General features: G+C 47.4%; 1 protein-coding gene across 1 annotated transcript in view; it reads right to left on the bottom strand.

Annotated features, from left to right (window-relative positions):
- Positions 1-26,296, bottom strand: part of LOC125726981 (neurocan core protein-like) — a 75,474-nt gene that overhangs the window by 47,466 nt on the left and 1,712 nt on the right. The window contains exon 2 of the mRNA XM_049003534.1: positions 6,975-7,045. Within this exon, the coding sequence (XP_048859491.1) occupies positions 6,975-7,038 (64 nt within the window). The 5' untranslated portion in view covers positions 7,039-7,045. The remainder of the gene's footprint in view (positions 1-6,974; positions 7,046-26,296) is intronic.

Below are 26,296 nucleotides of genomic sequence, written 5' to 3'. Positions count from 1 at the left end.
AGTTGTACTAATCGTGTATCCCACAGTGCAAGATCAAATACATTCAAGAAATGCGTATAAATAGCTTATTGCCATTGACTAAAAGCCATCCATGATAGCTTGCTCGCTTGCCAAAAGGCGTTATTGCAAAAAGTGTTTCGTTGAGGCTGGGCTTGCAGCTTCTCAGAGGTAACAAATGTCCCTATTTGCCCCTGTGCAGTACAATAAGGCAGCTAGCGTAGTTGTCACACACAGACAGCTAATTTAACAAACTGAAATGCAGCCATGGAGATGCAGCGCGTCACAGATGCTGGCGGAGGCAGTGCTGCTGGCTGAGACATTTCCAGCTACATGAGAAACGACGGACCAGAAGGGATCGACTCTAAATCAACACTATAAATCGCTATAAACGTAATGGCCTATAGCTGGAGGTAAATGCCTGCTATTGGTAAATGAAGTTCAGCTCGTTTTATCTGTACATCCAGTACCTGTTTGCATTTTTGGGTTGTTATCTCGATTTCGACAGCACTGGTAGATATCCGTGTTATATGGGGCAGCATTTCCCATTACATTTTACATTTTATAAGTTAACGCTGCCCATAAAACGATCATTAATTATTGGATGTGCCTTAACTTATCTGTACCTGGCATCACAGACATTTACTCTCTGGATAGTCCCAGGGCACATTATGAATTTCAGGTTATAATAACTTGGTGTTAATTATTGCTCTGATGGAATGTGGCTACATGCTCTTTTTCGTGGTTCACTCACTTGACCGACTTTAATTTAAAGGCAGATTATTGCTTTGCTTTGTAAAGTACACCAACAGCAATGTTCCCGAAATGCTTTGTGGCTGCATGCAAAACGACATAGTTATACTGATTGATTTACCGATTTACCGATGAATGGGAGTTATAACCAGGTAGTACTTATCAAATGGTATACAATGTGTCCTAGCTAATACAGTACGTGCTTTGAACAAGCAAAACACTTGTCTCTGCCACGCTGACTGTTTAGCTGGCAGGCACAGTAATTTTAATTAAACATTTTGTTTGTTTAACAGAATCTCATTATTTATTTTTTTCCCCCTAATTTCCAGACTTTTTTTTTTTCACGATAAGCCATCTTCAGTAACAACAGATAAATGCTACCTTAGCTCGTGTTAATTGTATGGAATCTGTTGACCTTTCAGCCAAACACTGGAAAGTATGTTTGTGCTTGGCAGGTATTGTCGTGTCAGAGTTGCTAATGAGAAGAGTTTAGGCCCGTGACAATGAAAATAATGCGGACTAACACTGATTATTGACGCCTTCTGTGGAAAGGTCAAGTCGTAGGTTATTTAGTTTTCATTATTATTAGTTTTTCCTAATTACATGTGGAAATGTACACCAGAGATCCTGAGATATGGGGCTATGAGAATTCTCTGATGGCCCCCTACTATTTTCTACGGGAGGGATTATCCAGATCACCTGGGTGTATAAATTACGTCCCAGATGATAACTCTAGGTCTAAAATTTTATTAAACAAAGTTAGTTGAGAGCCCTTTTTAGTGGAGGCCCCTGGGCTTCAACCCAGGTAAACCATGCATTAAAATGCCTTTGTTGAGTCTGAGTTATGCGCAGGTCCCGGCGCAGGTCCCGGCGCAGGTCCCGGCGCAGGTCCCGGCGCAGGTCCCGGCGCAGGCTGCGCGGCCTCCCCCACCTGCACAGACCGTTGGCGCTAACTCATCCCCAGTGAAAATGAGAGTCTATTGCTTACACCTTGTGTCAGCATGTCAGCCGATGCGTGGCTCATCCCCAAAAAGCATCTGTTAATAAAAGCGCAGCGATTTATCAAAGATATCATTCGAGAGGAACTGGAGAGGCAAACGTATACTTAAATCATGTTTTATTTCCATACTGAGGAAGGATAAAATCTCATTTCGGGCCGAAATGAATGACGCGGCATGTAGGGGAAAATCGAAGGCGCTGACAGTCTCCCTTAGAAGCACGAAAATGAATTTATTGATCCGTTTTCATCATACTCACCTTATTTTTCTCTTACACACCTGCCCCCCCCTTACCTGTTTCAATTCATTTGGCTGGGGGTGCAGACCACTGGGAGACTCTCTCACCATGAAAATGCCCTTACAGTTGTACTAGAAGACTCACTCCCTGAGAAATGGTTGAAAAGCATACTGCTGCTAACGCCTCCTTCCGCATTACTAATGCGAGCCGGGCCCTCTAGCTTTTCTCGAGCTTTAAATCTATGTCATGGCTTGGTCACACCGTGCTTCCCGCCTTTTCCTGCTCCCACTGAAAGGTGGTCAATCAGCTGTCCACGACAGCGTAACTCGCGCATCATCGCGACCGTCAGCTACATGCAGTGAGAGCGCCCTCGTCACTACGGAATCTGGCAAGCATTTACGGAGTCGACCGTGGATGCGAGTCGCGCATGTGCCAGTGCTGTAAACCAAATACAAAAGCAGCTAAAAGTAACTAAAGTTGGCAAGAACTAAAAGCAGACCAAATGCAAAAATAACGTATATGCCCAGTTCCTGTGAGGAGCTTTGCCAGTGTTAGTACAGACAATTAAAAGGCAATCAGCCATTTTATGAAAATTCATAGTACGAGTTGGGGCTTAACTTTCTATCAGTGGTAAGGGTGCCGGTTTGGCAGATGGTCCTTTAAAGTCCTTTATTACTTTAATAGTTTAATAGTTCATCATGGCTGACTCAAACCACCAACGCATGAGTGACTCAAATCCACGCTCCACTCAGATCCTGTAGTGACAGCCCTCAGCTCAGGTACCAACGTGTCCGTCGCATGAAATCGAAAGTAGAATGCAGATCGCGCCTCTATGACTAATGTCCGACTGGAGCGTTTCACGGTATAGGTGGTGTAGCGTCCTTCCCCTTCTTTAAGCTATCGAGAGGGATGTGTACAGACCAGGTGCTGTGAGTCCCGCCGATGCAGACACATCACAAAATAACATGCACGTGACGCTTAAGCCCACGATTAAGCCAATAACGATGCCGCCGATTGGTGAAATATATGTCACTCCCATTGTCCCACTCATGGGGCCTTTTTTATTGACAGAGGGATGTAGGATTCATTCAGAGTCTCAATATGAGCATTTGTACATCAACAACAATAGTGTACAACCTATTTACTGCCACTGTCTGTTGAAGTCAGCACGCACTGTGAAATTTAGTTGACCACGGTGTAACGGGGGTCATGTTTCACTCGTGATGGAATAGGGGGTGAAGAAGGTGCAACTGAGTCTTGAGTGAAATCTCATTTCTAAAGTTGTACAGAAAAGCATCTGTTTGTCTGCAATAGAAGGCATGGTTTCCGTCCAAGGGGCATGCAATATGCTTTTTTTTTATAGAAAACAAATCACGGCTCACCACTAAGGAAAATTTTTGAAGTGACTGAATTTTCATTACACTTATTCATTTATCAGATGCTTTTATCCAAAGTAATAGATATTTGAAAAAGTAGGATCAGTTTGTCCTAGGAGTATCTGCAGGTTAAGAGCATTACAAGTGCCCAGTGGTGAAATCACTTTGGCGAACATGGGATTTGAACTGACGACCTTCTAATCAAAGACACAGGTAAATGAATACACGGATGCAGAGGGTCTCTGAGTGCTGGACCCTGATGAATGAAACCCAGGGAACAGAAGAACACAAAGACAACCACCAAACGCACCCCACACCCTTTGACGAAAAAGGTTCAGCACAGCAGGACATGGTCAGATCTCTCCAATAAGTGGAAAGTGGGCGAGACGTGCAGTGCTGGCGGAGGGGGGGCGGTCAGGAGCATCAGGGACGAGCAGGAGACATAGGCACTGTGCCAGCCATAATGCCCGACCGCTGAGAGCAATGAGGCTCCAGGCTGCACTGCATTTGGTGTGCTGCCCCCCCGGCAGGAGCAGCCCTGATTTTTGGGCTCGACTGTATGGTAATGAATCCGCGCTGCTGATTTCCATCCAGCGTGATGGCAGACTTTGGCAAACAGCACTTCAATAATCTTTATTACTTTTGCATTGTTGCTGGTCCCGCGGCGGTATCGCAAGCGTACGGTGAATTACACAGCGTGCTGTCGAGTCTCCCTCTTCCTTGTGTAAATATGTGCTCATTCATTCTCTGGCTTGAGTCTCCCTGCCCTGACGTCTATCGCATTTTGAACCGAAACCATTTACTCTGCGACATAAAATAAAAACGATTAATCGGAGATATTTCCTTAAGAATGGCAGCTAATGGAGAAATCGAGGGGCGGGGGGCTTGCTATTCCCACATGGCTAAATAATGAATCTAAGCAGCGTGTCCCCATCACTGTAGGAATAGAGAATCTGCATTTAGATGGAAATGTTTTTACAAGCACAGCTCCCCGGAGACCACCCCCCCCCAACCTTTGTTTGAAAATCTGCCTGGTTAAGAGAAAAATGTTAAAAAAAAAAAAAAAAAAAAATCTTTTTCATTTTTTAAAATAAGATGCAATTGTGATCATCCACAGGAAGGGGGGGGGGGGGTAGGGGAAAGTGGGGGCCAGTCCCATTTTGGGATCGGCCCCCATGCTGATCCAGGCCCAAATTGGCCTGCCATGCAAACTTGCAGGGCAGATGCAGAGACGCGCGTCATTAATTACTGCCATAATAATCCCACAGTGATGTGGCGCCCACCCCCCGCACCACCCCTCCTCGCCTCTAATGGATTTATTACTGACGGGGGCTCCTTCTTCCTAAATTACCTGCCAGACGGAGAGGTGCCTGATCGATGGCTCCGCCCCTCTGTCACCAAAAGGGGTGATTTCTTTGTTTTCCGCATCGGGGCGGGATCTGCACTCGAGTGAGTATGGCAGCTGCAGGCATCCGCAGGTTAACCACGGATGCATCGTGGATCGCGACCATCGCTCTCTCACCCGCCCGGGCGCGCCTCTCCGTCAGTCTTCTCCATCAGAAGATTCTGGAGGCCCTACTCCTTCCGAATGCGCTCGTTCTGGGCAACACCCTTCCCACGTGATTGAGCGTGTGGTCACGGCCAAGGCATATAGGGGTCGCGACCCATCGGCTTCACGAAAGCGAGACGTGAGAGAGCACAGAGAGAGAGTTATGCTAACTCCCCATCCCGAGGCTGCCCCTGCCCCCCCCCACTGCCATCACGCTATTAATAACCATAGCAACAGACACACAATAACCAGGCACTGTGTGTGCTGGGGAAACCATGGTGTAACTGGCAGCTGAGCCAGGAGGCGGCCCGGATCCGAGAACCGTCACTGAGCCGTGTGCTGCTTCTCAGGGGTGCTAATGCGTAGGTTTGCACACAACCTTCCCAGCCGCTAAACACTGTGTGCCAGCTACCCCCCCCCCCCCCCCCCCCCAAGATTTACGCTGCCCAATGGACTGTACGGAAACGTAGGCTGGTGGGGGCAGGCACGATGGTGTGGTGGGGGAGAGGCACATACCTGCTCTATGGAGTTAATTGCTTTCTTCTCCCGAGTTGACGGAGCGTGAATCAAACGAGAGACAGGAAACAAAGAGTGGCAGTGTGTGCGGGGGGGCGGGGAGGTGGGGTCGTAACGATGCTCCCGTGATGTGAGGCTCAGGCACGAAATCCTCTACCTGTACTCCCTTGGCACACCCGAGATGTGCCCACCCCCGGTCTATGAATATTAATGGTGATGGGGATTTGACTGCGTGTGCCTCACTGTGCACAGAGCGCGCTCAGAAGCCGGGAGGCGGGGCTAATTCCCGCACATCTTCTGCCGAGAAAGTGTTGGATGTGCTGGCTGGGGGAGGCGCGGGAGGATATGGGGAAATCACTGGAGCAGTGGGGGGGAGGGGGGTGTCTATCTGAATAAGACTTCTGGGAAGGTTGCTTGCACCTGGCCCCTGCGTGCACTAGGGGGCACTGCATCTTTCTTCTGGGAGCGTCCATGGTAGGTCTCTCCATCCAGAAAGCTCTACATCCGTAAATACTTGCCAGCAATCTGTCACGCTCGCCACAGACACTCATGTCCCTGACTTGCAGGGATCTGACCTCCCGCTTAATGGGGGGAGGGGGGCACAATTCGGCACTGATGGGTCTGGCAACAGATGGCTCACGCTGTCACGTTCAGATGGAGCTTGCCGGCGGGCACCGATACCACCCTGTACACCTCCCCCCGCCTCAGCACGTCACCAGCAGACGAGGCCATCTGAGGGTCAGCGAGTCTGGCGAGGGAAGCCTTATTAGCCAGACAGGCCTGCTAAACAGCCCGCAGCTGATCGCTAGACGTTCGTCTAGGGGTGTGTGCAGGGGTCTTTCCAGGCAAGTGGGGGGTAAAGTCAGCGTGTTACTGCGATTCCGCCAGGTGTCCGGAGCTCAAAGAGAATGACCAATGAGCTTGTGGGAGACAAGAAATGTTCGGAGGGCAGAATGAAAAATGATTGGGTTAGAGAGATAACCAATCAGATTGTAGAGGAGGTGGGTCCAAGCAACTGGAGGAGGTGGGACCAAAACATCTGATTAGTTGGTCCTGCGTCTTCTAGTTGCTTGGACCCACCTCCTCGATAATCTGATTGGTTATCTCTCTGATTCAATCATTTTTCTTTCTGCCTTCAAAACATTTTTGTTCAAGTAAAACTCCCATGAGCTGACCGAGTACATGGGTCAGTGGGGTAGCCGGCTTTCCTTCCATCTAGCATTCAACATCACAGACTCCAACCCAGAGAGAATTTGGGAGTTTCCAAAACAGTCAATGCCGGAAACAACGACTAAATAAGCCCATCCATAAAGAAGAGCCACGTTGATAAAGTTCTGTTAGAAGATCGAGAAGTCACCACGTGTGACCCTGAGATGTGGAACCACCATTGGGTGATGGGCAGCTGGCCAGCCTTGCGAAGACGCCACCACTCAGGTGGATGTGATCAGCCGCTCGATCAGAGATCGCTTTGCAGCCGCTCCCTGGCAATGGATGTTGGTGCCCGTTGCTTGACCACCCTGCCAACCAGGGCCCGGCTGGGAACTTACCACAACCCGCCACATGGAGCAGAATGACGACCAGAAGGCCGGATGCACGGGTGGCACTCCCCATCCTGGACCTGGCTGTGAAGAAAGAACACACACGTTAAATTCGTAATCCAAGGACATGCATCATCATGTGCCGCTACTCTACGCTGCAGCCTCCCCGTCGCATTCGAGACAGCAGCTCGGTCCCACCGGAGCAACATTTACACCTAGTGCATCTCAAAAGGTACAAAATTTTGCACCCCAGTAAAACAAGGCAGAGTCTGCAGCAAAAACAGAAAGTTACTATGAATAAAAAGATCAGAGCAATAAAAATAAAAACCAGCAATTCCATAATAAATATACCTGCACCCCCCCTCTACATATATTAAAATTTATATAAACAAAACCTAAAATGTTGCAAAACATGGTTCAGAAGTGGGGCCCTTAACCCTCGATTGCTCCAGAGCGTCGGAATCTGCTTTCACAGTAAGTCGCTTTGGATGGAAGAATCAGCAAAATAAATGCAACAGTTTGTATTAAGGCTACATATTGATCTTGAAGAAACTCTCCAGTCCTGCTCGGCAATGGAAAAGGCAACATGTTAAATTAAACTTCATCTCCGAGAGCAGCATCAATCCCGATGGAGCCTGTCCTCCTCCACACACCTCCGTGTGTCCGTACGCCGCATGTAGAGCGAGAGTATAAGGCATCTTTCCCGTGAGCCCCCCGAGGTTGCCACCCTACTCCGATTGGAGTAGATTTCCAGCAGGGGTCAAAATGAAACATGAGGTGCGCCCAGCCAGATCGGGCGGGCCATAGCCGGTGTCTGTCACAACGCTCACGTCGGCTCAGTGGCAAATGGGATGAAAGCAGACGGTGGCACGGATAGGATAGCAGATAGCGTGTAACGTCTGTGACTCTAAAAGCACTACCATTTCAGCCATTAAAACCGTCTGCGCTTCATGATGACCCCTAGACCGCTCATCTTAGCACACGACGGGCCATACTGGGCCGGCATTCATTGCAGGCTTGCTCCGAGTGGACCGGCCCACGGGGGCACATGTCACAAAACACTTCAGGCGTCCACGCCAGCTTGAGTAATTTGTGCAGAGCTGCGGAGTTGTAATACAGCAAGGTTAGTTGCAGGAAATAGGAAGCAGGCTTTTTAACTGTCTATCTATGCGCTAAAAGGCTCTTTGCCGGGAGCAGCCAAATGAAATGAGTGCATTCTGTCAGCATGCCTCTAGCTTCAGTTCCTGCGACCTCGGGGTCGTCTAACCATAACCCCTCAGGAACATCATCTACCGGAGTGTCTCTTAGATATATCTCCCAGTTGGATGCATGCTATTATTAACTGGTTCATCTTTAGTCTGTTACCTTCCCGTCAGTCTTAGCTTCCCCACTGTAGTTAGGCATAAATGGAGAGAGGGCGACAGGAAATGACATCACGATAACACATCATATCATATCTATCTATAATAGGATCGAACACAAAACTCAATGTGAGGTTAAATTCTACTTTCGGTCACCGCAGATGTCCCAAAATTGTTTCTCCGTGGTTCATTTTGCTGAGAAACTTATAATATGCGATTTTGTTGTCTCCTGCATGGAACATGAAGCCCTTCACTTCCAAACGGCCTTTTACATGACAGATGGTGCCACGCTCTCATTCAGGTGGCATTTAGATGCAGATCGTCCCAAGCTGTCATTACCAAGGTTCAACAGACGCACCGCAAAGCACTGCTGTCGGAACACCTGTGTTCAACCGCAGCTTAAAGACAAGCCCAGCAGAACCGGCGGTGGAACCAAGTGACCCAAACACGTCACGCATTTTAATTTTGCTGATAGAAAATCTTGCGCTTCTGCCAAAGAGCTCCAGGAGGCGCCACTGAGATGCTCTGAAACGCTGTGTGCTTGTGTCATAAAGTGTTTGTGTGGTTCCCACCCATGTGTGTCTGCATGTGTGCGTGCTCGGACGCGATCACTGACGGGGAAAGGCACATTGAGGCAGGAGATGGGTTTTAGAGGCAGAGAGGGGTCTGTCGCATTAATGCCAGCCTGCAGAATGGAGCTGTCAGTCACACTCAGTTGAGGAGCCCTCCGCTGCCCCCCCCTTTAATGTTGGGGGGGTATAGATGGGGTGTGACAGGCGTGTGCGTGCAGGTCCGAGCGTCTGTGGTGTTTTTCCTAATGGTATGGCTTTGTACACATGACATCAGAACTGAACAGCCCTCCTCGTCATGCGCCGCACCACAAAGTGAAGAGCAAGCGGTCCTAAATTCCTAGCTTACATCACTGGCTGTCAGCTGTAAACATGTCAGGAGGGGGCGTATTCAAGGGCAGGGCTAATGGCCCCAACTGAAAGCTGATTGGCCCTCGGGAATGCCGCCTCCCCTGTCACTCATCGAGTTGAAATGTACCATTGGTGAATAACAAGATGGGCTCCTGCGTATGAATTACGGCCTTCCCAGTTCAAATGGAACGCAGCATTACATGTGTCGCCAAACATGGTCGATAAAGGCTGGTCCCCCTGGGGGCCAGCAGGCAGGGCACCATAGATGAAGCGCGGTTTCATGAGCGGTGTGAAGACCGCATCATTGCTTTATTATTTCCCAAGGTCTTCAGCTCCTTGCCGTTACATATTTCACCTCTGCCTTCAGCGTGCAGCCCACATCGGAGCGAGCATCGGCGTGCGCAAAGGAGGGGCAGAGCTGGGGCCAAGTCAAGGCCATTAAGACCATCCAGTTAATCAAAGTGAGCAGCTGTGATTCATGATGTGCTGATGCGTACTTCACTGAGGGCCCATTTGTCCTGCTGTAAACCCCCCCCCCCCCAAGAAATGTCCATTGCCACACCCACCTCCAGCAAAAGATCTGCAGAGGAAACCTTTAATGCAGCTGTACAGCCTCAAGTCAATCATATGGATTTTCATTATGAAACAGGAGGACTGGGGTGTTAGACGCTTTCCCGGGGAATATTCCAGAGATCCAAACATAAGCATGTTAAACGGACCCCTTCGACTAAAAGAGAGACAGCTGAGAGAGAAGGACATTTAACTTGCACCTCTAATTAACTTCACATAAAACATCATCCCCCCTCCACCCATAAAGGGTGAGACTTTCAGGGCCCAGACACTAGGGGGCACCCATGAGTGGGGGAACATGGATAATGGTAGCTTTGGTTTGGAGAAGGGCGGGGGCCAATTCAGTGGAATTTTACAGGGGTCCAGCCGTGTCTTTGTGCAGCGCTGCCTACGGACAGCCTGTGTCTGCTCGGAATATTATTGCAGGCGCCATCCCCAAAGTCCAACCCGACGCTCAGAGCAAGGCTGACTCCAGTTCAATCGCTCCGGGGGTAAACTCCGCTATAACTATTTGGTTTGCGATAAAGAGAGGCCGGGTCTCTATGCACAAAGGTGGCACCAGACGGCACAACAGCCAGTGACAGAGACAGTGATGGGCAGAGAGGGTCAGCCGGCCTGTGAAACGTGGCGGTAAGTCAGCCGCAGGTGCTGATGGAGGATGCTATGGGTGGTGTTTTAATAAGACTTCATTTTGCTTGGTCTCGCAGGATACGCAGCCTGATAGCATCTCCCTTACGCAAAGGCAGCGTCGTTGTAATTAAGCCACACGGCATGGACGCAGTGCGCTGCTCGCCGTATGTGGATGAGCTTCAGTCCGGAGGATGGAGGTGCTTCAAAACACGCCTGGTATCCCCACACGCCAGCAACAGGTGAGAGCGCCGGGGAACATCGATTCTACCCCACCTTCCCACCATGGTGCTTGGAGCTCAGAAGCTGTCACAGGCATTTTACTAACCAGCCAAAAACACCTACAACCCGCCCTCACTGAATTAGCAGCAGCCAAACAGGAGCGACTGCATCGCAAGGAGGCTTGATCTCCTTCATTGGCAATGTCACTGGACCACCAGGGGAAGACAAGAAGTAAACCTCTGACATATCACTGACACAAGACAGAATAAGTAACAGACATACAGCCATTCAACCAAAGTCCCCAACAGATTGACTGAACCACTCTTGATCTGCAGCAATCTCCTCTTGTTCTCGACTGCCAAAACCAGTCATATATTCTAAGGTCGAGAGACACAAAGTTGCAGGCCACTCATTTTTTTTAATACAATCTTTTTGAATAGTATGAACAGGGGTGTACCTAGAAATTCTGGCCTCCCATGATAGAATATCACCTTGCCCCCCCCCCCCCCCCCCCCGACTATGGTCCCCCAAGTACCTTTTACCGAGTGGGGGGAGGTTCTCAAAGGTAGATTTTGGGGACCCTGCAAAGTTCTGGGCATCTCCCAGTGTCCCCATACACATAATGAATCATCGCCTTCTTCATTTTGCAACCCAGGCTGATATCCATTTTTCTGAAGGAGTACAGGATCCCATTTTACGACATTTGGAGTCCGATGCTCAGGACCCGGGATTAATTGGCCGCTAGATTGAGAGGGGTTCTGTTCTGGGGGAATCAATAGCCATTCCGGTTAGTTGAGGCAAGCAGCGCATTGGATAAATGAGAAATGTGTGTCCTCTTTTCCTTTCAACTTTTCAGCCAGAGAGTTCGCGAAAGTAGCAGTGGGGGGCACAATGTACATGACAGGTATTGGTAATGAAGGTCTGCAACTGCGATAGAAATGAGTTACTTCACTGGTTAGTAACGGGAGAGTAGCTCTCATCATTAGCCAAAATTGCAGGTTCTACCATATTATTGGAAGATTACACTTCCTAAAATGCTACTACTATTGACAAATGTTTGTACCTTCGCTCTCTGTGTCCTCATAGTGAGACTAATCTAACTTTTAGATATATATTGCTAAACCCCTGTTCCATTTAATTCTCTGTGACATATCAGCTCAACAGGAGATCACCGGGTGACCCTACTTCTTGCCAGAAGTGGACATTTCTGGTTCAGAAAGTAAAAATCCAGACCAAGATTTTGTTTCAACCAACCAGAATCAGAGTCACAGAGAACTCAACTGTTGGTTGAAACAAAAACTCGGTCTGGATTTTTACTCTCTGCTAGTTACCCCGCATAGCCCCCAGCCAAACCAAACCTGTGCTATCACTTCATGTATGAAGACACCAATTGCCTCGAAAAGAGTAGAGTGGAAATCCCTCATCCGTCCAAGACTATGTGGTATTCTAAGTACGCCTGGATCATTTAGCTTATACGTTGGCCTCAAGTCAGATGCAGAAGATTATCATCTGTTCGTCCAGCACCCCAGATCATGACAACCAGCATCCCTACGGCAGACACTGAGTACAGAATAGAATCGACAAAGTGGAGGCTTGCCCTGTCTATCCACCATCAACAGGCTCAGAATGTTCCAGAAATAACAGCTGAGAATTTCTAAGCCTCTAGTTAACCTGTGGGTGATGGATTCTGGATAGATTCTCTATTATGGTTATATACTAGTTTCTGTTATCTTTATAAATATATTATGTGTGTGTGTGCGTGTGTGTCTTTCCAGTTGGAGCCTGCTGTTGGATTCCAAACCTGAGAGCCTTTTACGGCCTCGTTTGGTAGTTTACCAGCACAAAGCTCAGCGTTTGCATAACCTCTCACTTAATGTTGAAAGGATGACGGGAAGGAGACCACAGGATCTGTCAGGTCCATCTCAGTGACGTTCTAGAAAGTTCCCAGAAGCCTAAAGGCAACTGGACCAATACTGCAGACATGAATACGTCAAACTACCACAATGTGATGCTGCCGTCTTAAGGCTGCGGGAGATGAAAGGATCAGCCTCCTAATGAGATATGATCACAGCAGTCTGGGACTGGCAGGGCTCAAATAACCTCTGGCAGTCTTGAGCCTTTGTGGGCCTGCTGTCCTAATATTTGTGCAATGTCGGATTTGTCTGGGCTTCGGCTCCACAACAAGAACATCACATTCCAATGGGGCTCCAAGAAACAGAGACATTCTTCGACATGTTGAAGTGTTGGATCCCATGTGGATGCAAGCAGGGCGATACCCTCTGTACCAAGAGAAGAGATACCCAGCGCACGGGGTTAGGCGTAGATTCGCACAACGTCCGACAGCACAATGCCATAAGACAGCCACGTCTAAGATCAGGGCGATATTGTGGAAATAAGACAAAGCGAACTGTTGACTAAAAGCTGGAGGAAGGTCACTTTGACATTAACGAGATGCTAAGATGTAATATTTCTACTGAATCATCTGTCAGCGAGCAAGAGAAGATATCAGATGTTTCAGAACACAATAGCAGCGACATTAATGTGTAGGATGGCTGATGAAATCACAGGTAGTTAACCGGCCGGGACCCTCCTCACAAACCCCTAGAAGGGGGGGTGGGTGCATCATTTTGCTTTAGCGCAGCAGTCAGAGGAATACATATTTCCCCACTAAGAAGCTTTGACACAGAGGTATTCTGTTTCAGCAACACAAATTCATTGAGCTGCATCAGCTTACATCTTTTTGTAATTTACATTTAAATGTCAGCAGTCTTTCCTTTTATCTCCACTTTGGATTTATATAATACCCACTTTCTACATGACCTCACACCTTCAAATATCGGATACTTTTTATTAATAGCAACAACAGAAGAATTTCCATAATAAGCCAGTCTCTATCATGTCATAGGGGCCGTTGGAGTAAGACGTGTACAAGACAAAATAGACCAGCTCTTAACATATTTGTATCAGGTTTTTGGTGTTCCTGACTGTATGTAGGTTTTGTTCAGATGTTCTGGGAGCTGGGAGAGAGTAAAAATGTGGATCGTCTGCAGTTCTTTAAGAACTGGCTTGAAAAACACTGAGAATTCAGTCATAAGATATTGAAATATTGAGATATTAATTCAACTGTGCTGTAACCACTTGTGAGTTGTTGGTCAACGTGATGTTAAGGTGACAATGCAGGTATTACAATCATGAACAGAATTACAAGTCGCAGCTATACTGTATGCGACGTCTTCTGGAAAGACAGGACCCAATAGTGATGGAACGGAAAGCTATTGGTAAAGACTCCAGCTGGCAACAATGGTTACCACAGACCAGAGTGGGTCTTCATGTTTTTCTACTCACTTGCCAGCTGCTCTGAAGACCAACTGCTATAGCTGAAAAAAGCGTGATGGTCCTGGGGAAGGAGCTACTCTTTCTGTTGATCCTTCCGTCCAAGACAGGGTTGTTGGGACCACACCCCAGTTTGGGCCAAAATGTGTGCAAACAAATTTGGGAACAGATGGAGGAAGCTGAGGGGAAGACAAGTCACGGGTTAAGAGGGGCAGACGTGGTGGGTCTTTTATTTAGGTCAAGTTAGTGAAAGGGATCTGTTAATGCAATCGGCCTGAGAGCCTCTTAATTGTTTTAATAAATCATTATTAAGACATCAGATGTGCGGGGGTGGTGTGGGAGGTTAGTGGCTGGATGGTAGAGCAGTATTTGACTTTCTGCGCTTTTCATTTTCGTCCCATTGATTGTTTTATAACCGCTGAACAAATCCTACAGGGACATTTAAAGGGGATTCCACAGCACAGCTCTTTCTCAGTCTATAACGCTACAATATAAATATCGATTCAGCTAACATATCAGCACCAAGAATATCAGATGTGAGACCTTGCACCTCTAAATGTATCACTTCTGCCAAGAGATAAATAGTCATTATTATGTAACAAATGCAATTACCTCCAAATCAGAGAACATGGATACAATGAAGAAAAGATATTTTCAAGAGCGATTGGATGAACGAGATGTCAGTAACTGAAAACCTGGCCCACACTCTGAAAAACAGGATTTGGGCTGATCTTGACACTGATAGTGTTAAATGAGCATCCCCACTTCCGCTGCCTGGTTTATCTGATTAGGGCTGAACCAATTTTCATATTTTGTTTACCACAGTCTGGGACTACTGGTTTATTACCATATTAGAGTATTTTTTTCGGCTTTGAACTGTTTATGTTCAACTGTTCTTTTCGGTATAATTCATCATTTTGTAATCTCTCACACTAGGACATAATTCCTTATGTTTCTCTCCCTTGGGGAACATGAACTATAAAGGCTTTATGTCTCAAAATGCCCTGAGGTAACTCGAAATGCCTGATTTTTAATGCATACTTTTTGGTTTAATGTATTTTCGCCCCCATTCATCATTTGGACACAAGACATTACTGTCAGAAGCACACCTGCCTTTAAACCCAGGCCTTAATGACATTATTTAAGGCTCAGAACTCTTCCATGACTGAACCTTTAGATGTATCTATGGGCTGCTGATCAAAACACATGAAAATAATTGGCCAAAACATCTCACACGTGTGTCGCCAGGTTCCCCCCCATTATGACCTTCTGATGCTCATAGTTTTATTATCCTTGCTGATATTTCACAGCCTGACAGTCAAATGACAATAAAATGGCATAGGGATTTCAGGTGACGCAATCATATGTGACAGTCACACGTGACTGTGATAGTCACACCAAGCTGTAAACTGCCTTCTGGCCATCTGTGCTGAATGAATATTCCCACATGGTATGTTGTGCTCTGTGAGAATGACTTCAGGCACCTGACCGCATAGGGGAGGGTGAAGGGTGAAATAATCACAGTAAGGGCAGGGAGGAGAGCCTGATGGACAGTGGTGGTACTTTCCATTAAGGTAGGTGAGCGCGCAGTGTAGGAATGGAGTGAAGAGGCGAAAGAGACAACGGAAGCCTTGCCGAGATGTGAGGGTGACGCTGGCAGAGGTGCTGCCCGGGGGCCTGAAATCTTACCCAGCTGAGAAATGTTAAGTAGTAATATTCACTGGCACAAGGCCTCTGCGACACAATAGGGAAAACACACAGTGTGCGGTTTTTCTGTTTCTTGGTCAAACATTCTTAAATAAATATTTTGAATTCATGAATAAATGAGTGTTACATTTATATAGCGCTTTTCAAGACATCCAAAGCGCTTTGCAGAACCGATGGGGAGCCACTTCAACCATCACCTCTGTGTTCCACCCACCTGGATGATGCAAGAGCAGCCATTCTGCACCAGAACGCTCACCACACTATAGCTAAGGGGGCGGGGGGGAAATTGACTTTTTTTTATCTTACTATTTATACACAGTGACATAAAAAATACACTGTTTCTGATGGTAGGGTGTGATGGGTAGATCAGGGGTGCGGGTAGAGGTTTTTGGCCCCACGAAAGCACATCATATCGGGCCCCCAACCGAAACCACTGTGATTATCTTCCTTATTTTTTAGGGCCCTTGTCTCTTACCGGCCCTTCTAATCTGGATATATTGCATTTGTCAGGGACGAGGAATATGGCCAAATATTTCTAAGCCAGTCTGGGAATCAGTAGAAGCCACAAACTTTTATAAAGATGTGGCCAGTTTCATCCTAGGGAGTGACTGTATGACGCACAAATGAATCCCACCTCAGCGACATACTATTACACGAGTGGCTCTGAGTACTCGGATAATATCGTTTCTCCCTTACACCGATGGTCATGTCCCATTTTTACGCTATTGTTAGCCCATTAAGAGGGCCAGTGTAACGACGCCTCAGGCAGCTCCGTCTGCCGGCTGCGGTCCGAGAGTGAGAACACACACCAAGCCACTCTGCCACGCTTCGCAGTTTTGGACGACGCTGAACGCCACACAGTTTTTAACCGAAGCGCCCATTTTAGCTCGATCGCTAATACAAAAAATCTAGACCATTTGCTTTCCTTCAATGTTTAAACTACATCCAAAATTACCCAACCTCCCACCACAAACTCATAAGTTTAGCAAGAAGCCGGGTAATTGGATTTACACAGACAGTTTGAATAATTATGTGAATTAATTAGGGACGGAATTTAGACACGATCTCTGGTAAATTTGTCACTCTGCCAGACGTGCAGTGGTGCTAAAGGCAGAAGGCGAGGAAGGAGGGAAACGTGTCTCCATGACAGGAGTCATAACAGCCCTGTTAGGTAATCGGTAACGAGCCAGAAATAGAGACTGTTCACAGTCACACAAACTGAAAGTAAAACTAGCGTACGACATTTTTGCAAGCCATTTCTTGTTTCAGTTCTCGTGTGTAACATTACATGTATTCCTTGACAACACATGTAGAAAATCTAGAAATCAACCGTTCACTGTCTCATGGTTTTTTATTTGACTGGGGTTAAAATTAGAATAACATTCTGCTATTATTAAGTCTGTGTCCATCAGCTAGTTTATAAGTCTGGTCCTCTACAATTACGATTTCACGCAGTCGGGCACCTGAAAAGACACCACAACAGAATGACACAAGATTACAACATTACAGCGAATGTGTTACAACGACGGCAGCTTTCTCACTCCATTTCTTCCACAGCGTCGCTCGCAGCCATTATGGAAACAAGTAAGACCCTCGATACATGCCGAATATAGAGAATCCAGCCTAATGAGTCAGACAGCAACAGGCTGACGTATTTTTGATTCCGAAATCACCGGAGAGTATGCGAAATAGACAGTGAAGCCATAACCCAGAATTGCAGATTCAGTGCCACAGATATACCATGAGGGGACCATAAGGAACAATCGACACTGCACATCACTGCTTATTCTAATCTAATCGGCAAGATGAGATTATAAAATAAAGAATAAAGGATGCTCATTTTAAGCACAATTCTTTGTGTCTTACATGACAGAATTACACAAGGGCGTAGATGTGGGTATGAATGATGAGAACAAATCCCTACAAATACTGTGGGAGTGCTATGTGTTATGGGGCTGATTTGGCCCCTACCGGTGTCAAAACCAAACCTACAGCCTTGTAATTGCATACAATGAGACAGATAAATGTTACAAACATCACGTCTCGTTCCAGCTGGAGCCACACTATGTGATCAGGGAGTGGAAGATGAGCAAGAAAACACTGATTTTGAAATCGAAACAGACTGTACAACATTGCAGCCAAGATCCAGTGGAATAAATAAAGTGTTTTGTAGCTACACAGCCCATAAGAGCGCATGGAAAGGACAAGAAGCGGGACCCGATTATTAACGGCCATGGCAGAAAAGGGCGGTCAGTTTGATTCATATGAACAGCTCAACGTTCTCAGAAGGCAAAAGTGATGGTAATATTGGGCTATAATTCCTGGTGTGTTTAATTACTTAATTCATGCTCTTTTAAATGACGGAACGTACACTCGTCATTCTGTGAATAAAGGCTACCAAAAATGGAATAACCAGTCTTGGTTTTTCCGTTTTTGTATCTAGCTGAACATTGCCTCCTTGGCCTTGTTGTTGCTCCGCATCTCCAAGGAGTGCCACTGCGAGGTGCACGCCTGTTTTGGATTACTCACGGAGATGGGAAGGCAATTGTGGGATGCAAGGCTTCCTCAAGGCTGCCTGCCTCTAGCTGACTCACAGCTCCATGTCTCGCAGTCTCTGTCCCAGACGGTTTTCCAAACAAGGATTCTGAGGTTTAGGTTAGTAAGTGAACCCGTGGCTGAGTCACACAGCCTCGTCGAAGGGCAGGAGACATGCAGACATGTCCGGGAGGGTCACGTCAACGTTGCCAACCTACTACATGTGTGGACTAATGGATCCTCATGGACAGCACAGCGTTCCAACTGAAACCGGTTGGCTGGTCACAGAGGGCTTATAGCCTATCCCAACATGCCCTGGGTGCACAGCAGTAGGCCTATAACCAGAAATAAATTTTGCGGAGGCTCCAGTAACCTTACATCAGGGCATTTTGTCAACTGAGGGGGGGGGGGGGCTCTGTAGATCTCACTGACCCAGGGCTGAAGTGTATTTTGAGGGAGGTTCAAACTCATGATTGTGCTACTATGTACCTAATCGGGAGAGATTCTAACCCGTTATTTTACTACATGGCTATGGCAGAAGATGTCCCCCCCCCGGCTGGGAACTGCAGCCCAACATCATCAGGTGTATTAGGGAGCAGCTACGTACGACTCAGCTCGCCACTTATTTCCATTTCGCCTTCTGACTCGCAGAATCTTACCATGGAAATGGGGGCCCAGCCGTGTTAAAATGCCGATCAGCGGAGGCTAACAAGCCATCGCTCACTTCGCTAGAGACCATTTCGTGGAAGCAAGATACTCACTTCTTCTATCTTCCCAGAACAGAACAGAACAGATAAGAATAAATTACATTTTTTTATCTTCCCGAATCCGCTGCAAAATGCCCGAGTGTCGGTTAATTTGTAATGCGGTTTGTTAACGCAGAATGTTAAAATGCTGCAGACATTTTCTGCCAGTCTGTCCTGCGTAATATCAGTGAAGTGTTTTCATGAATGTATTTTTCATTATTTATTTATTTTTGCATTTTCTGAAACACAGGAGGCTGCAGAGGCAATACTCAGTCTTACAGGTCCATACCAAAGGTGCTGTCAAACCATGTTGGGCACTACACTAATGATGGTCCAGTTTTCATTTAATCAAATAAAATGCTTTAAATACTATGTGAAAATTAATCAGTTAATCAGAATCTGTGTGCGACTGACTGGACTGATGTGTGCAACACTCAAATTTTTATGATTCAAATGAGTGAAAGCCACTATTTTCCATAAAAAAAAAAAAAATATCCAAGATGTATTTAATTTTCATTTTTCAGGAGGGATGTTTTTTGCTATATATGAAGCAAATATACATATTTATATGATTGATTAGCTAAAATGATTATCTGCTTTTTATGTATATATCTAATACACACAAACTACTCATTACATGCTAATTTGGCACATTAAACACAGTTCAGACACACAAATCAATCTCTTCGCTCCATTTAATTCCAAAACTGGATATTGGGTTTCAGTGAAAATGTTTGTGTAAAAGCCGATTAAATGTGATCTTTGATGTCATTTCTACAAATATTTAGGTAGATGATCCTTAGTGAAGAAGCCATCCCTCCACACTGACACTTCACAGGAAAACTGCCGACATCATTTGTGGTATTCCGACTGAGAAGGACACTTACAGAGGCGGACCGCCTGCGAGACGGAGATACCGACAGCAGCGGCTGGTTTCGGTAAATATGACACCACAGCTCAAGAGGACCGATTCAGTGCGAGCTCATCCAGCTCGATCAATGCCCGTCAACTGATAAACGGTCGTACCCAAAGTCGGTTCTGAAACCGAAGGGCAGCTTCAGGGCACCGATAACGTCAATAACGGCTTTTCTCCCACGTCCCAACGTTGCCTCCCAGTTACGTCAGCGATGGCTCTCGGTTTCTGAGGATGCCTCTTCCATGGATGCCTTGCTTGGCCCAAGTCAGGAGACGCCTTTAAGGGCGTCAGTCTCCAACCCGGCGCAAGTCATCACTGGCCACCAAATGATAGCTTATAGCGAACATTCCTTAACTAATCATTCCTTAGAGCTCCTCGGGATTTGGGTCATGCAAAAGCAGCGAATCATCATAAGGAGACCTTCCACTAAACCATCACCATCATCCCATCAGCTTTCATCTCCTGCTACTGGAGGCCTATAGCGGCTCATAATTTCCCAGAAGTCTCTATTCTTTGAAACGCAGCTTCATCTGAAAGCTTTTTCACCACGCCATTTTTTTTTGTTCCTACTGTAGAACGAATTTCGAAAGTACCAGGAACTGGAAGGGATTGAAAAAGCCTTTCCAAGAAGCATCTATAAAAAGTGAAACGTGAACGTGACTTGAAAAGGCAGCCGTCTGTGGCCTGGGTGCCGCATCGTTATTTATTTATAGCTGTCACGGCTTGGCGGCAGAGCTGATGGAGACATAGTGTGCGATTAATGAGCGAGGCCGTCGTCGCTTCTCTCCGAGCCCTGTGGAATCCTCTCCACACTCCCAGCGGGATTAATAATGCTGCAGGACGGCAGCCCTGAGGCCCAGTGCGGGCAGATGGCTGCCCGGAGCCACCAGCGGGGACTCTGCGCTGGGGGAGGGATGTTCCATGGGAATCGACCCATGCCGAAGTAACCATGTGACCAGTGCCGGGTCCGGAACAAAGTCACTAAGAGTGTATTTGAAATTAGTGAGGGGACACAACCCCCGTAATCACAGTGGCTCATGGGAGTTTAATTTACACAAAAAAATGTCCAAGAAACTAGAGGAGGCAGGTCCAACCAATCAGATGTCTTCATCCCGCCTCTTGTAGTTACTTGGACCCACCGCCTCTGCAGTTTTATTGGTTCTTTCTTCTCTCTGAATCAGTCATTTTTCATTCTGCCCTCAGAACATTTTTGTTCCCACGAGCACCACACTGCAGTCAGGGACTGACTGGCTTCCTTTTGAGGGAGCATGTAATTAATGTGAGGGTGCTATGCACCTCTAGACACCACGTCTGACCATGTTACTGTAAAGCTCTTCTTTCTTGTCACCTCATGGAACCGGAATCGGGGTACGGGGCTGACAGGAGGCTTATCTCAGGGTTTGGCCACCTCCCCTCCTCCGGTACAGGAGTCGCGGTTCTCATTTCCAGGATTCCTTCACCCCGAGAGCTATCAACCTTCCCCTTGTCACTCTCACCAAACGGGTAGCCCTAGGAGATACCAGCAGGGAAGGGGACCTCTCATTCTTCAGAGCAAACACGGCCCCCGTGGCTCCATGCATGGAAGACACAGCATGATACATGTGTAAAGAACTGCAGAAAGAACGGCAGCGGGAACAGCTGAGGCGGACCCTGTGGAATATACTGGGCACTATTTGTCTTGTGGATAATCGACCTTGACCTTGAAAAATTTCCCAGCCCTAAAAAACCGCAGCAATGAAGAGCGATGGCTTCTGTGTAGACAACTGGAGTCGAACAGACAAGCGTTTGATTCTGTAGTCTGCATCGTCAAACAAGCACTTTACATGAAATGTAAATAATTTATCTGTGACAAATGCGTCCCGACGGAGGAGGGGCGGTCGTGTCCGCTTCCTTGATGTTCAGATATCTCATAAAAACCCCGAAAAACTGTCACACAAGGGACACATGAAAGCAAACTCATATGATTTGGCATCTGCAGTAAAGCAGCTTAAAACAGGCCGGACACCAAACCACCGGGTATCATGAAAGATACCAAAGCATGGCGTAACACTGGTGATACTGACCATTTTTAAAACCTCTATTAAAACTCAATGAAGGTCTAGTTTAATAGACAGCTACTTAGCCCGAATCGACAATTAATCAGAAACGGCAAATTCCCTGATAACAGATCGGAGCAACACGTACACCATGTGGTAATACTTCAGACGGCTATGATCCCTATAACTAGCTGCAAAAGGTAAAACTGCCCCTTCAGGATCCCCCTCCCCCACCTAAATAATCTTGAAATGGGAAAAGTAATGGAACAGAGTCACTGCCAGGGGTGTAGATGAATAGACCCCACGTGTAATCAGTCCTGCAACATTGTGATAAGCTAGACAGCTTTTCCCCCATTACACCACCACAGCTAGTAGGGGGTGGGGGCTGGCAAACACCCTCAAGTTATCTACCCCCCCCCCCCCCCCCCCCCGTGGAATAAATAACAGCAAAGTTAGAGAAAAGCCAGCTGGATAATTGCTGTTGGTTATTTCTTGTCCGTTCGTTGTGTTAGGTGTGTGTGTGTGGGGGGGGGGGGGGTTCTGCTGGATTTCTCTGCCAAAAACCTGGAAGGTCATGGACCAAGAAAGCCAATTAGTCCCAGTGGGTCCCTGGTTCTCAACGGAAATGGGAGCTCTGAGCCAGAACAAAAGAGAACCTTCTAGTGCCTTCAGGATACAAGGCTGCTGTCTGCAAACCCTCTTCACTGCCGGCCCCACGTGATGAGCAGGGAAGTGGGCTGGAGAATGAGCCCTGCGAGGGTCAAAGGGTACCCTTACCAAGCTGGCGGAACTCAGAAACCTGGGTCTCCATCGTCTGCACACTTATCAGTGTCCACCTCCTGGCGTGGGGGCAGGATCTCGATCACATAGGGAACAATTCCTCAGCATGATGTACCAACATCCACTGCATCCCTGCCACTGGATGGGAGGCGAACAAAGAGAAACACCCTTCTTCCCACTTGCTGCAGGATGTAGCCAATTAAAATTCCTGGCAGGAAATAAAGACTGTTCCTTTAATTAAAGGGAAGGGGTCAAAGGGCAAGGAGACGCCGTGATGGCGAGAGGCTGCTACCCGTCGTCACGGCGCCCTGGTGGTGACCGCCACCGGGCAGGTGAGAAGGAGATGGCTGGAATGAATTGAATGTCAATATGTGCCAAAGAAAACCCCCCCCCCCCCCCGCCCGAAAACCACGATGGGGCATACTTCTCGTTAAATGCCACGCTGCTAATTAACGCAAGAGAGTCAACCCCCCACACACTCTCTCTTTCCGAAAAACTTCTTTTCCTTTTTGATATTTTACGGTACGCCATTTAATTACAGAGGGCAACTGGGTGCAGCCCTGCCCGTTTAGGCTTAATGTAGCACGCAGAATTGAAAAACCATTTGTGTCGGCGAGGATAATTGGCATCCAGAGTTTATGCATTGGCGCTAATTGTAAAAAGGCATGGGGAGTGAACAGTGGATCCTACAAAGCGCCCCCCCCCCCCGTTCTTACCCACTATACCTTAAATTGATCATGTGACCAGCACCTGGTTAAATTACGCTGTGTGCATGTAAATAATTGAGTAGAATATTTTGGGAATTTTCTTTTTGAAATGATTTAACACTCCAGGAAAGAGAACGCTTTTCCACAAATGGGACATCGCACTGTGTAAAAAAAATCCATTCCTTTGTTATTTTTACTCTCATATCGTGTGCATTTACGCCAAATTTAATGCTTCCTATAATAAGACCACTTAGATGACCTTCTTTTAAATGCAAACTCACTGAAAATGTCAGATGGAAGAGCCTGTTAAAGATCATGGAAGAGCAGACGGTCACCCAGCCAGACGTCTCATACTCCAATACGTTTTAACAGTCCATTGATTAATGTAACCCCTCCCCCCAACCCCATCCCATTTGCTCTGGTGGGCGGGGCTGACTCCGCCCCCTGCCACGATCCAGAGTGGGAAGGGGCCCACAATTTGACCTTGGGTGTTGCTACAATCCTGCAGTGTCCAGGGTTGTTCTGACTTGTTGACCAAGTGTCACTTAAGCCATGGTAGGTTCAATGAATCTGAGGAAGCAGACTCCAGGCCCACCAGTAGGGGGAGCACCGGTTAAAACCACCACAGCTGACAGGATGCGAAAGACAGCGATGCGTGCCTGACCTCTGGCTAGAGAGGCGAGCGCTCGATATGAGGGAGGGATCAAAGCAAAAAGAGGAGCGAGCAATTTATTATTAACAAGCCAAGATAGTGGAAATCCGAAAAATAAAAATTCCAAAGGAGCCGGCAAAGACAGTCTGCAGGATTTGCAGCTACGTTAACGGATCAGCTCCGAGGCCAAAGCTAAAAACGTAAACTTCAATAATGTTGATTAACATGCTAATGGGCGCGACTTTGGAATTATGCGGAAGAGCAGAGACTGATTGCCATTAGGCACTAATATCTCTCGACATAAGCAGATAAGGGAAATCACTCAGAGACTGGTTTCACAAAGGCGCCGGTCCCACGTTGCGGAGAACCACAGCCCCCGTCTGCCAGATTTTGGGTGGGAATAACTACATCACACTGACAAAGCTCCCCACCCGCACCCCCACTCATGAATTTCATTGTTTAATAATCGGTGTAATTCATCCCCAGGCTCAAGCAAACCCCAGATACAGGATTGGTGCCTCTAATTTGTACCAGACAGCTCTGAGAGCTGCGCTTTAATAAATACTCACTCAAGGGTTTTATGTCAGACCTGAGGACCTCGACTTATTGCCGGTAATGTGCACTCGAGTCCCTGCTGGCTTCGAGCAGCAGTGGACCCTCTCAGCCATTGAGATTGTGGACCAGGCCCAACACGACAAGAGGTGTCAGAGGATACTGCCAACAAAGGCCGGAAGGGGCGGATCTTTGGCTGCCGCACCCCCCATCTACCCAACAACCAATAACAGCTATCATAATCTAAATACAGCGGAGAGGCCCCCAACAGGGGTCCCACATTGTTTGTTGGGACAGCCTCCTGTCCCCTGCCACTTCTCTCTTTGTTTTCACCTGTGTTGCGCCTCGCTGTACTACCCTCGTGTGTGACTCCCTCCCAGCTCCGGGAAGACGAAGAGGGGAGCGTGCCAGTCGGGAAGAGGACTGCAAACACTGTCGGGTCCTTCAGAGACATTAACGGGCGAAATGGTAGGCTGGTTACCCAGCAATTTTATTTAGTCGTCTTCTAACAGTTTGCCGTAAAACAGTGAAAGCTTAGTGTAGAGAATGCGGCACATTTCATAGCTCGCTCAAACGATACACAAAGACCGTACTACGAAATATAAGTCGACCTGGAGAGATTCCGCGGCCCCGGAGAGCCGTAAAATCAGAATCCCGCCAGCAGAACAGCTGCAGGCTTAACCCTTTGTGCGCCCCTCCTTTTAAAGGAGCAGGGAAAAACGACTACCAGATGTCATTATTTATTTATGCATTTAATGGTGGGGGAGCAGCTTCTGAATAATGCATTTTCTTTTTGTAAACCAATTAATATTCAAGAGCCGGGAGAACGACGTGATAATATGCTATGGGCTCACACAGCAGGTCGGCGCTGTGTACGCTCGCTTACCGCCGGCCCGACCCGCAAAGCCACTGGCGCATGTCCGTTCTGGCCGCCGATACCAGTACTCCGCCGTAACCGTGAGTTTATTGCCCCCCCCCTCCACTCCCTTCCGCTAGCAGTCTGGCTCGACACCGGACACACAGCCGGGCCGCTTTTCGGTGGTTAATTGGATCAGCCTTTGACACTGTGTGCAGTCAAGATTTCATGAGGACTTGGAAGACGATGACACCACCCGCCCCCCCCAGCCCTGCTTACAGGCCAGGAATCCTGAGGCTCCGCCTAGGAATGGGAGGGGGGCCAAGAGGAGGGTCTGGCCACAGCTAAGGGCCATCTTCGAGATCTGCCCCCCATGACCAGCTACCTATACTTACTCTGTCGTCCTATGCAATTTATTGAAAAGAAAACACATTAGATTTTGTTTAGTTATACTTTCATTATACACTGCATGAGAATTATTAATTTAACACATGCCTAAAGCAGCTCAATATTCAAACATTTGCTTTATCTAAGAAAACGTGGCTGTAGGGGGCCACTCTGCAGCTAGCTGATGGAAGGAGGCGCCGAGCCGCAGAGCGAGAACTGTGGAGACCAGGCAGGCGTGCAGAAGGCCCGGCACTCTCACAGCCGCTTTGGCTTTCAACGTCGCTGGAACGCGGCCCACAATGCAACGCTCCTGCGACTGTTAAGAGGGCAGCGTATCTGTCTCTGATGGGAGGGGGTAAATATGATTCTGTGAGGATAATCTATGCAAATAAAGGGATTAGAATCAGTTAAATCGGTAGCTACA

This window comes from Brienomyrus brachyistius, unplaced genomic scaffold, assembly GCF_023856365.1.
Source record: "Brienomyrus brachyistius isolate T26 unplaced genomic scaffold, BBRACH_0.4 scaffold82, whole genome shotgun sequence".
Taxonomy (NCBI): domain Eukaryota; kingdom Metazoa; phylum Chordata; class Actinopteri; order Osteoglossiformes; family Mormyridae; genus Brienomyrus; species Brienomyrus brachyistius.
The sequence above is the reverse complement of the archived record's forward strand: the minus strand, read 5'-3'. Positions and strand labels throughout refer to the sequence as shown.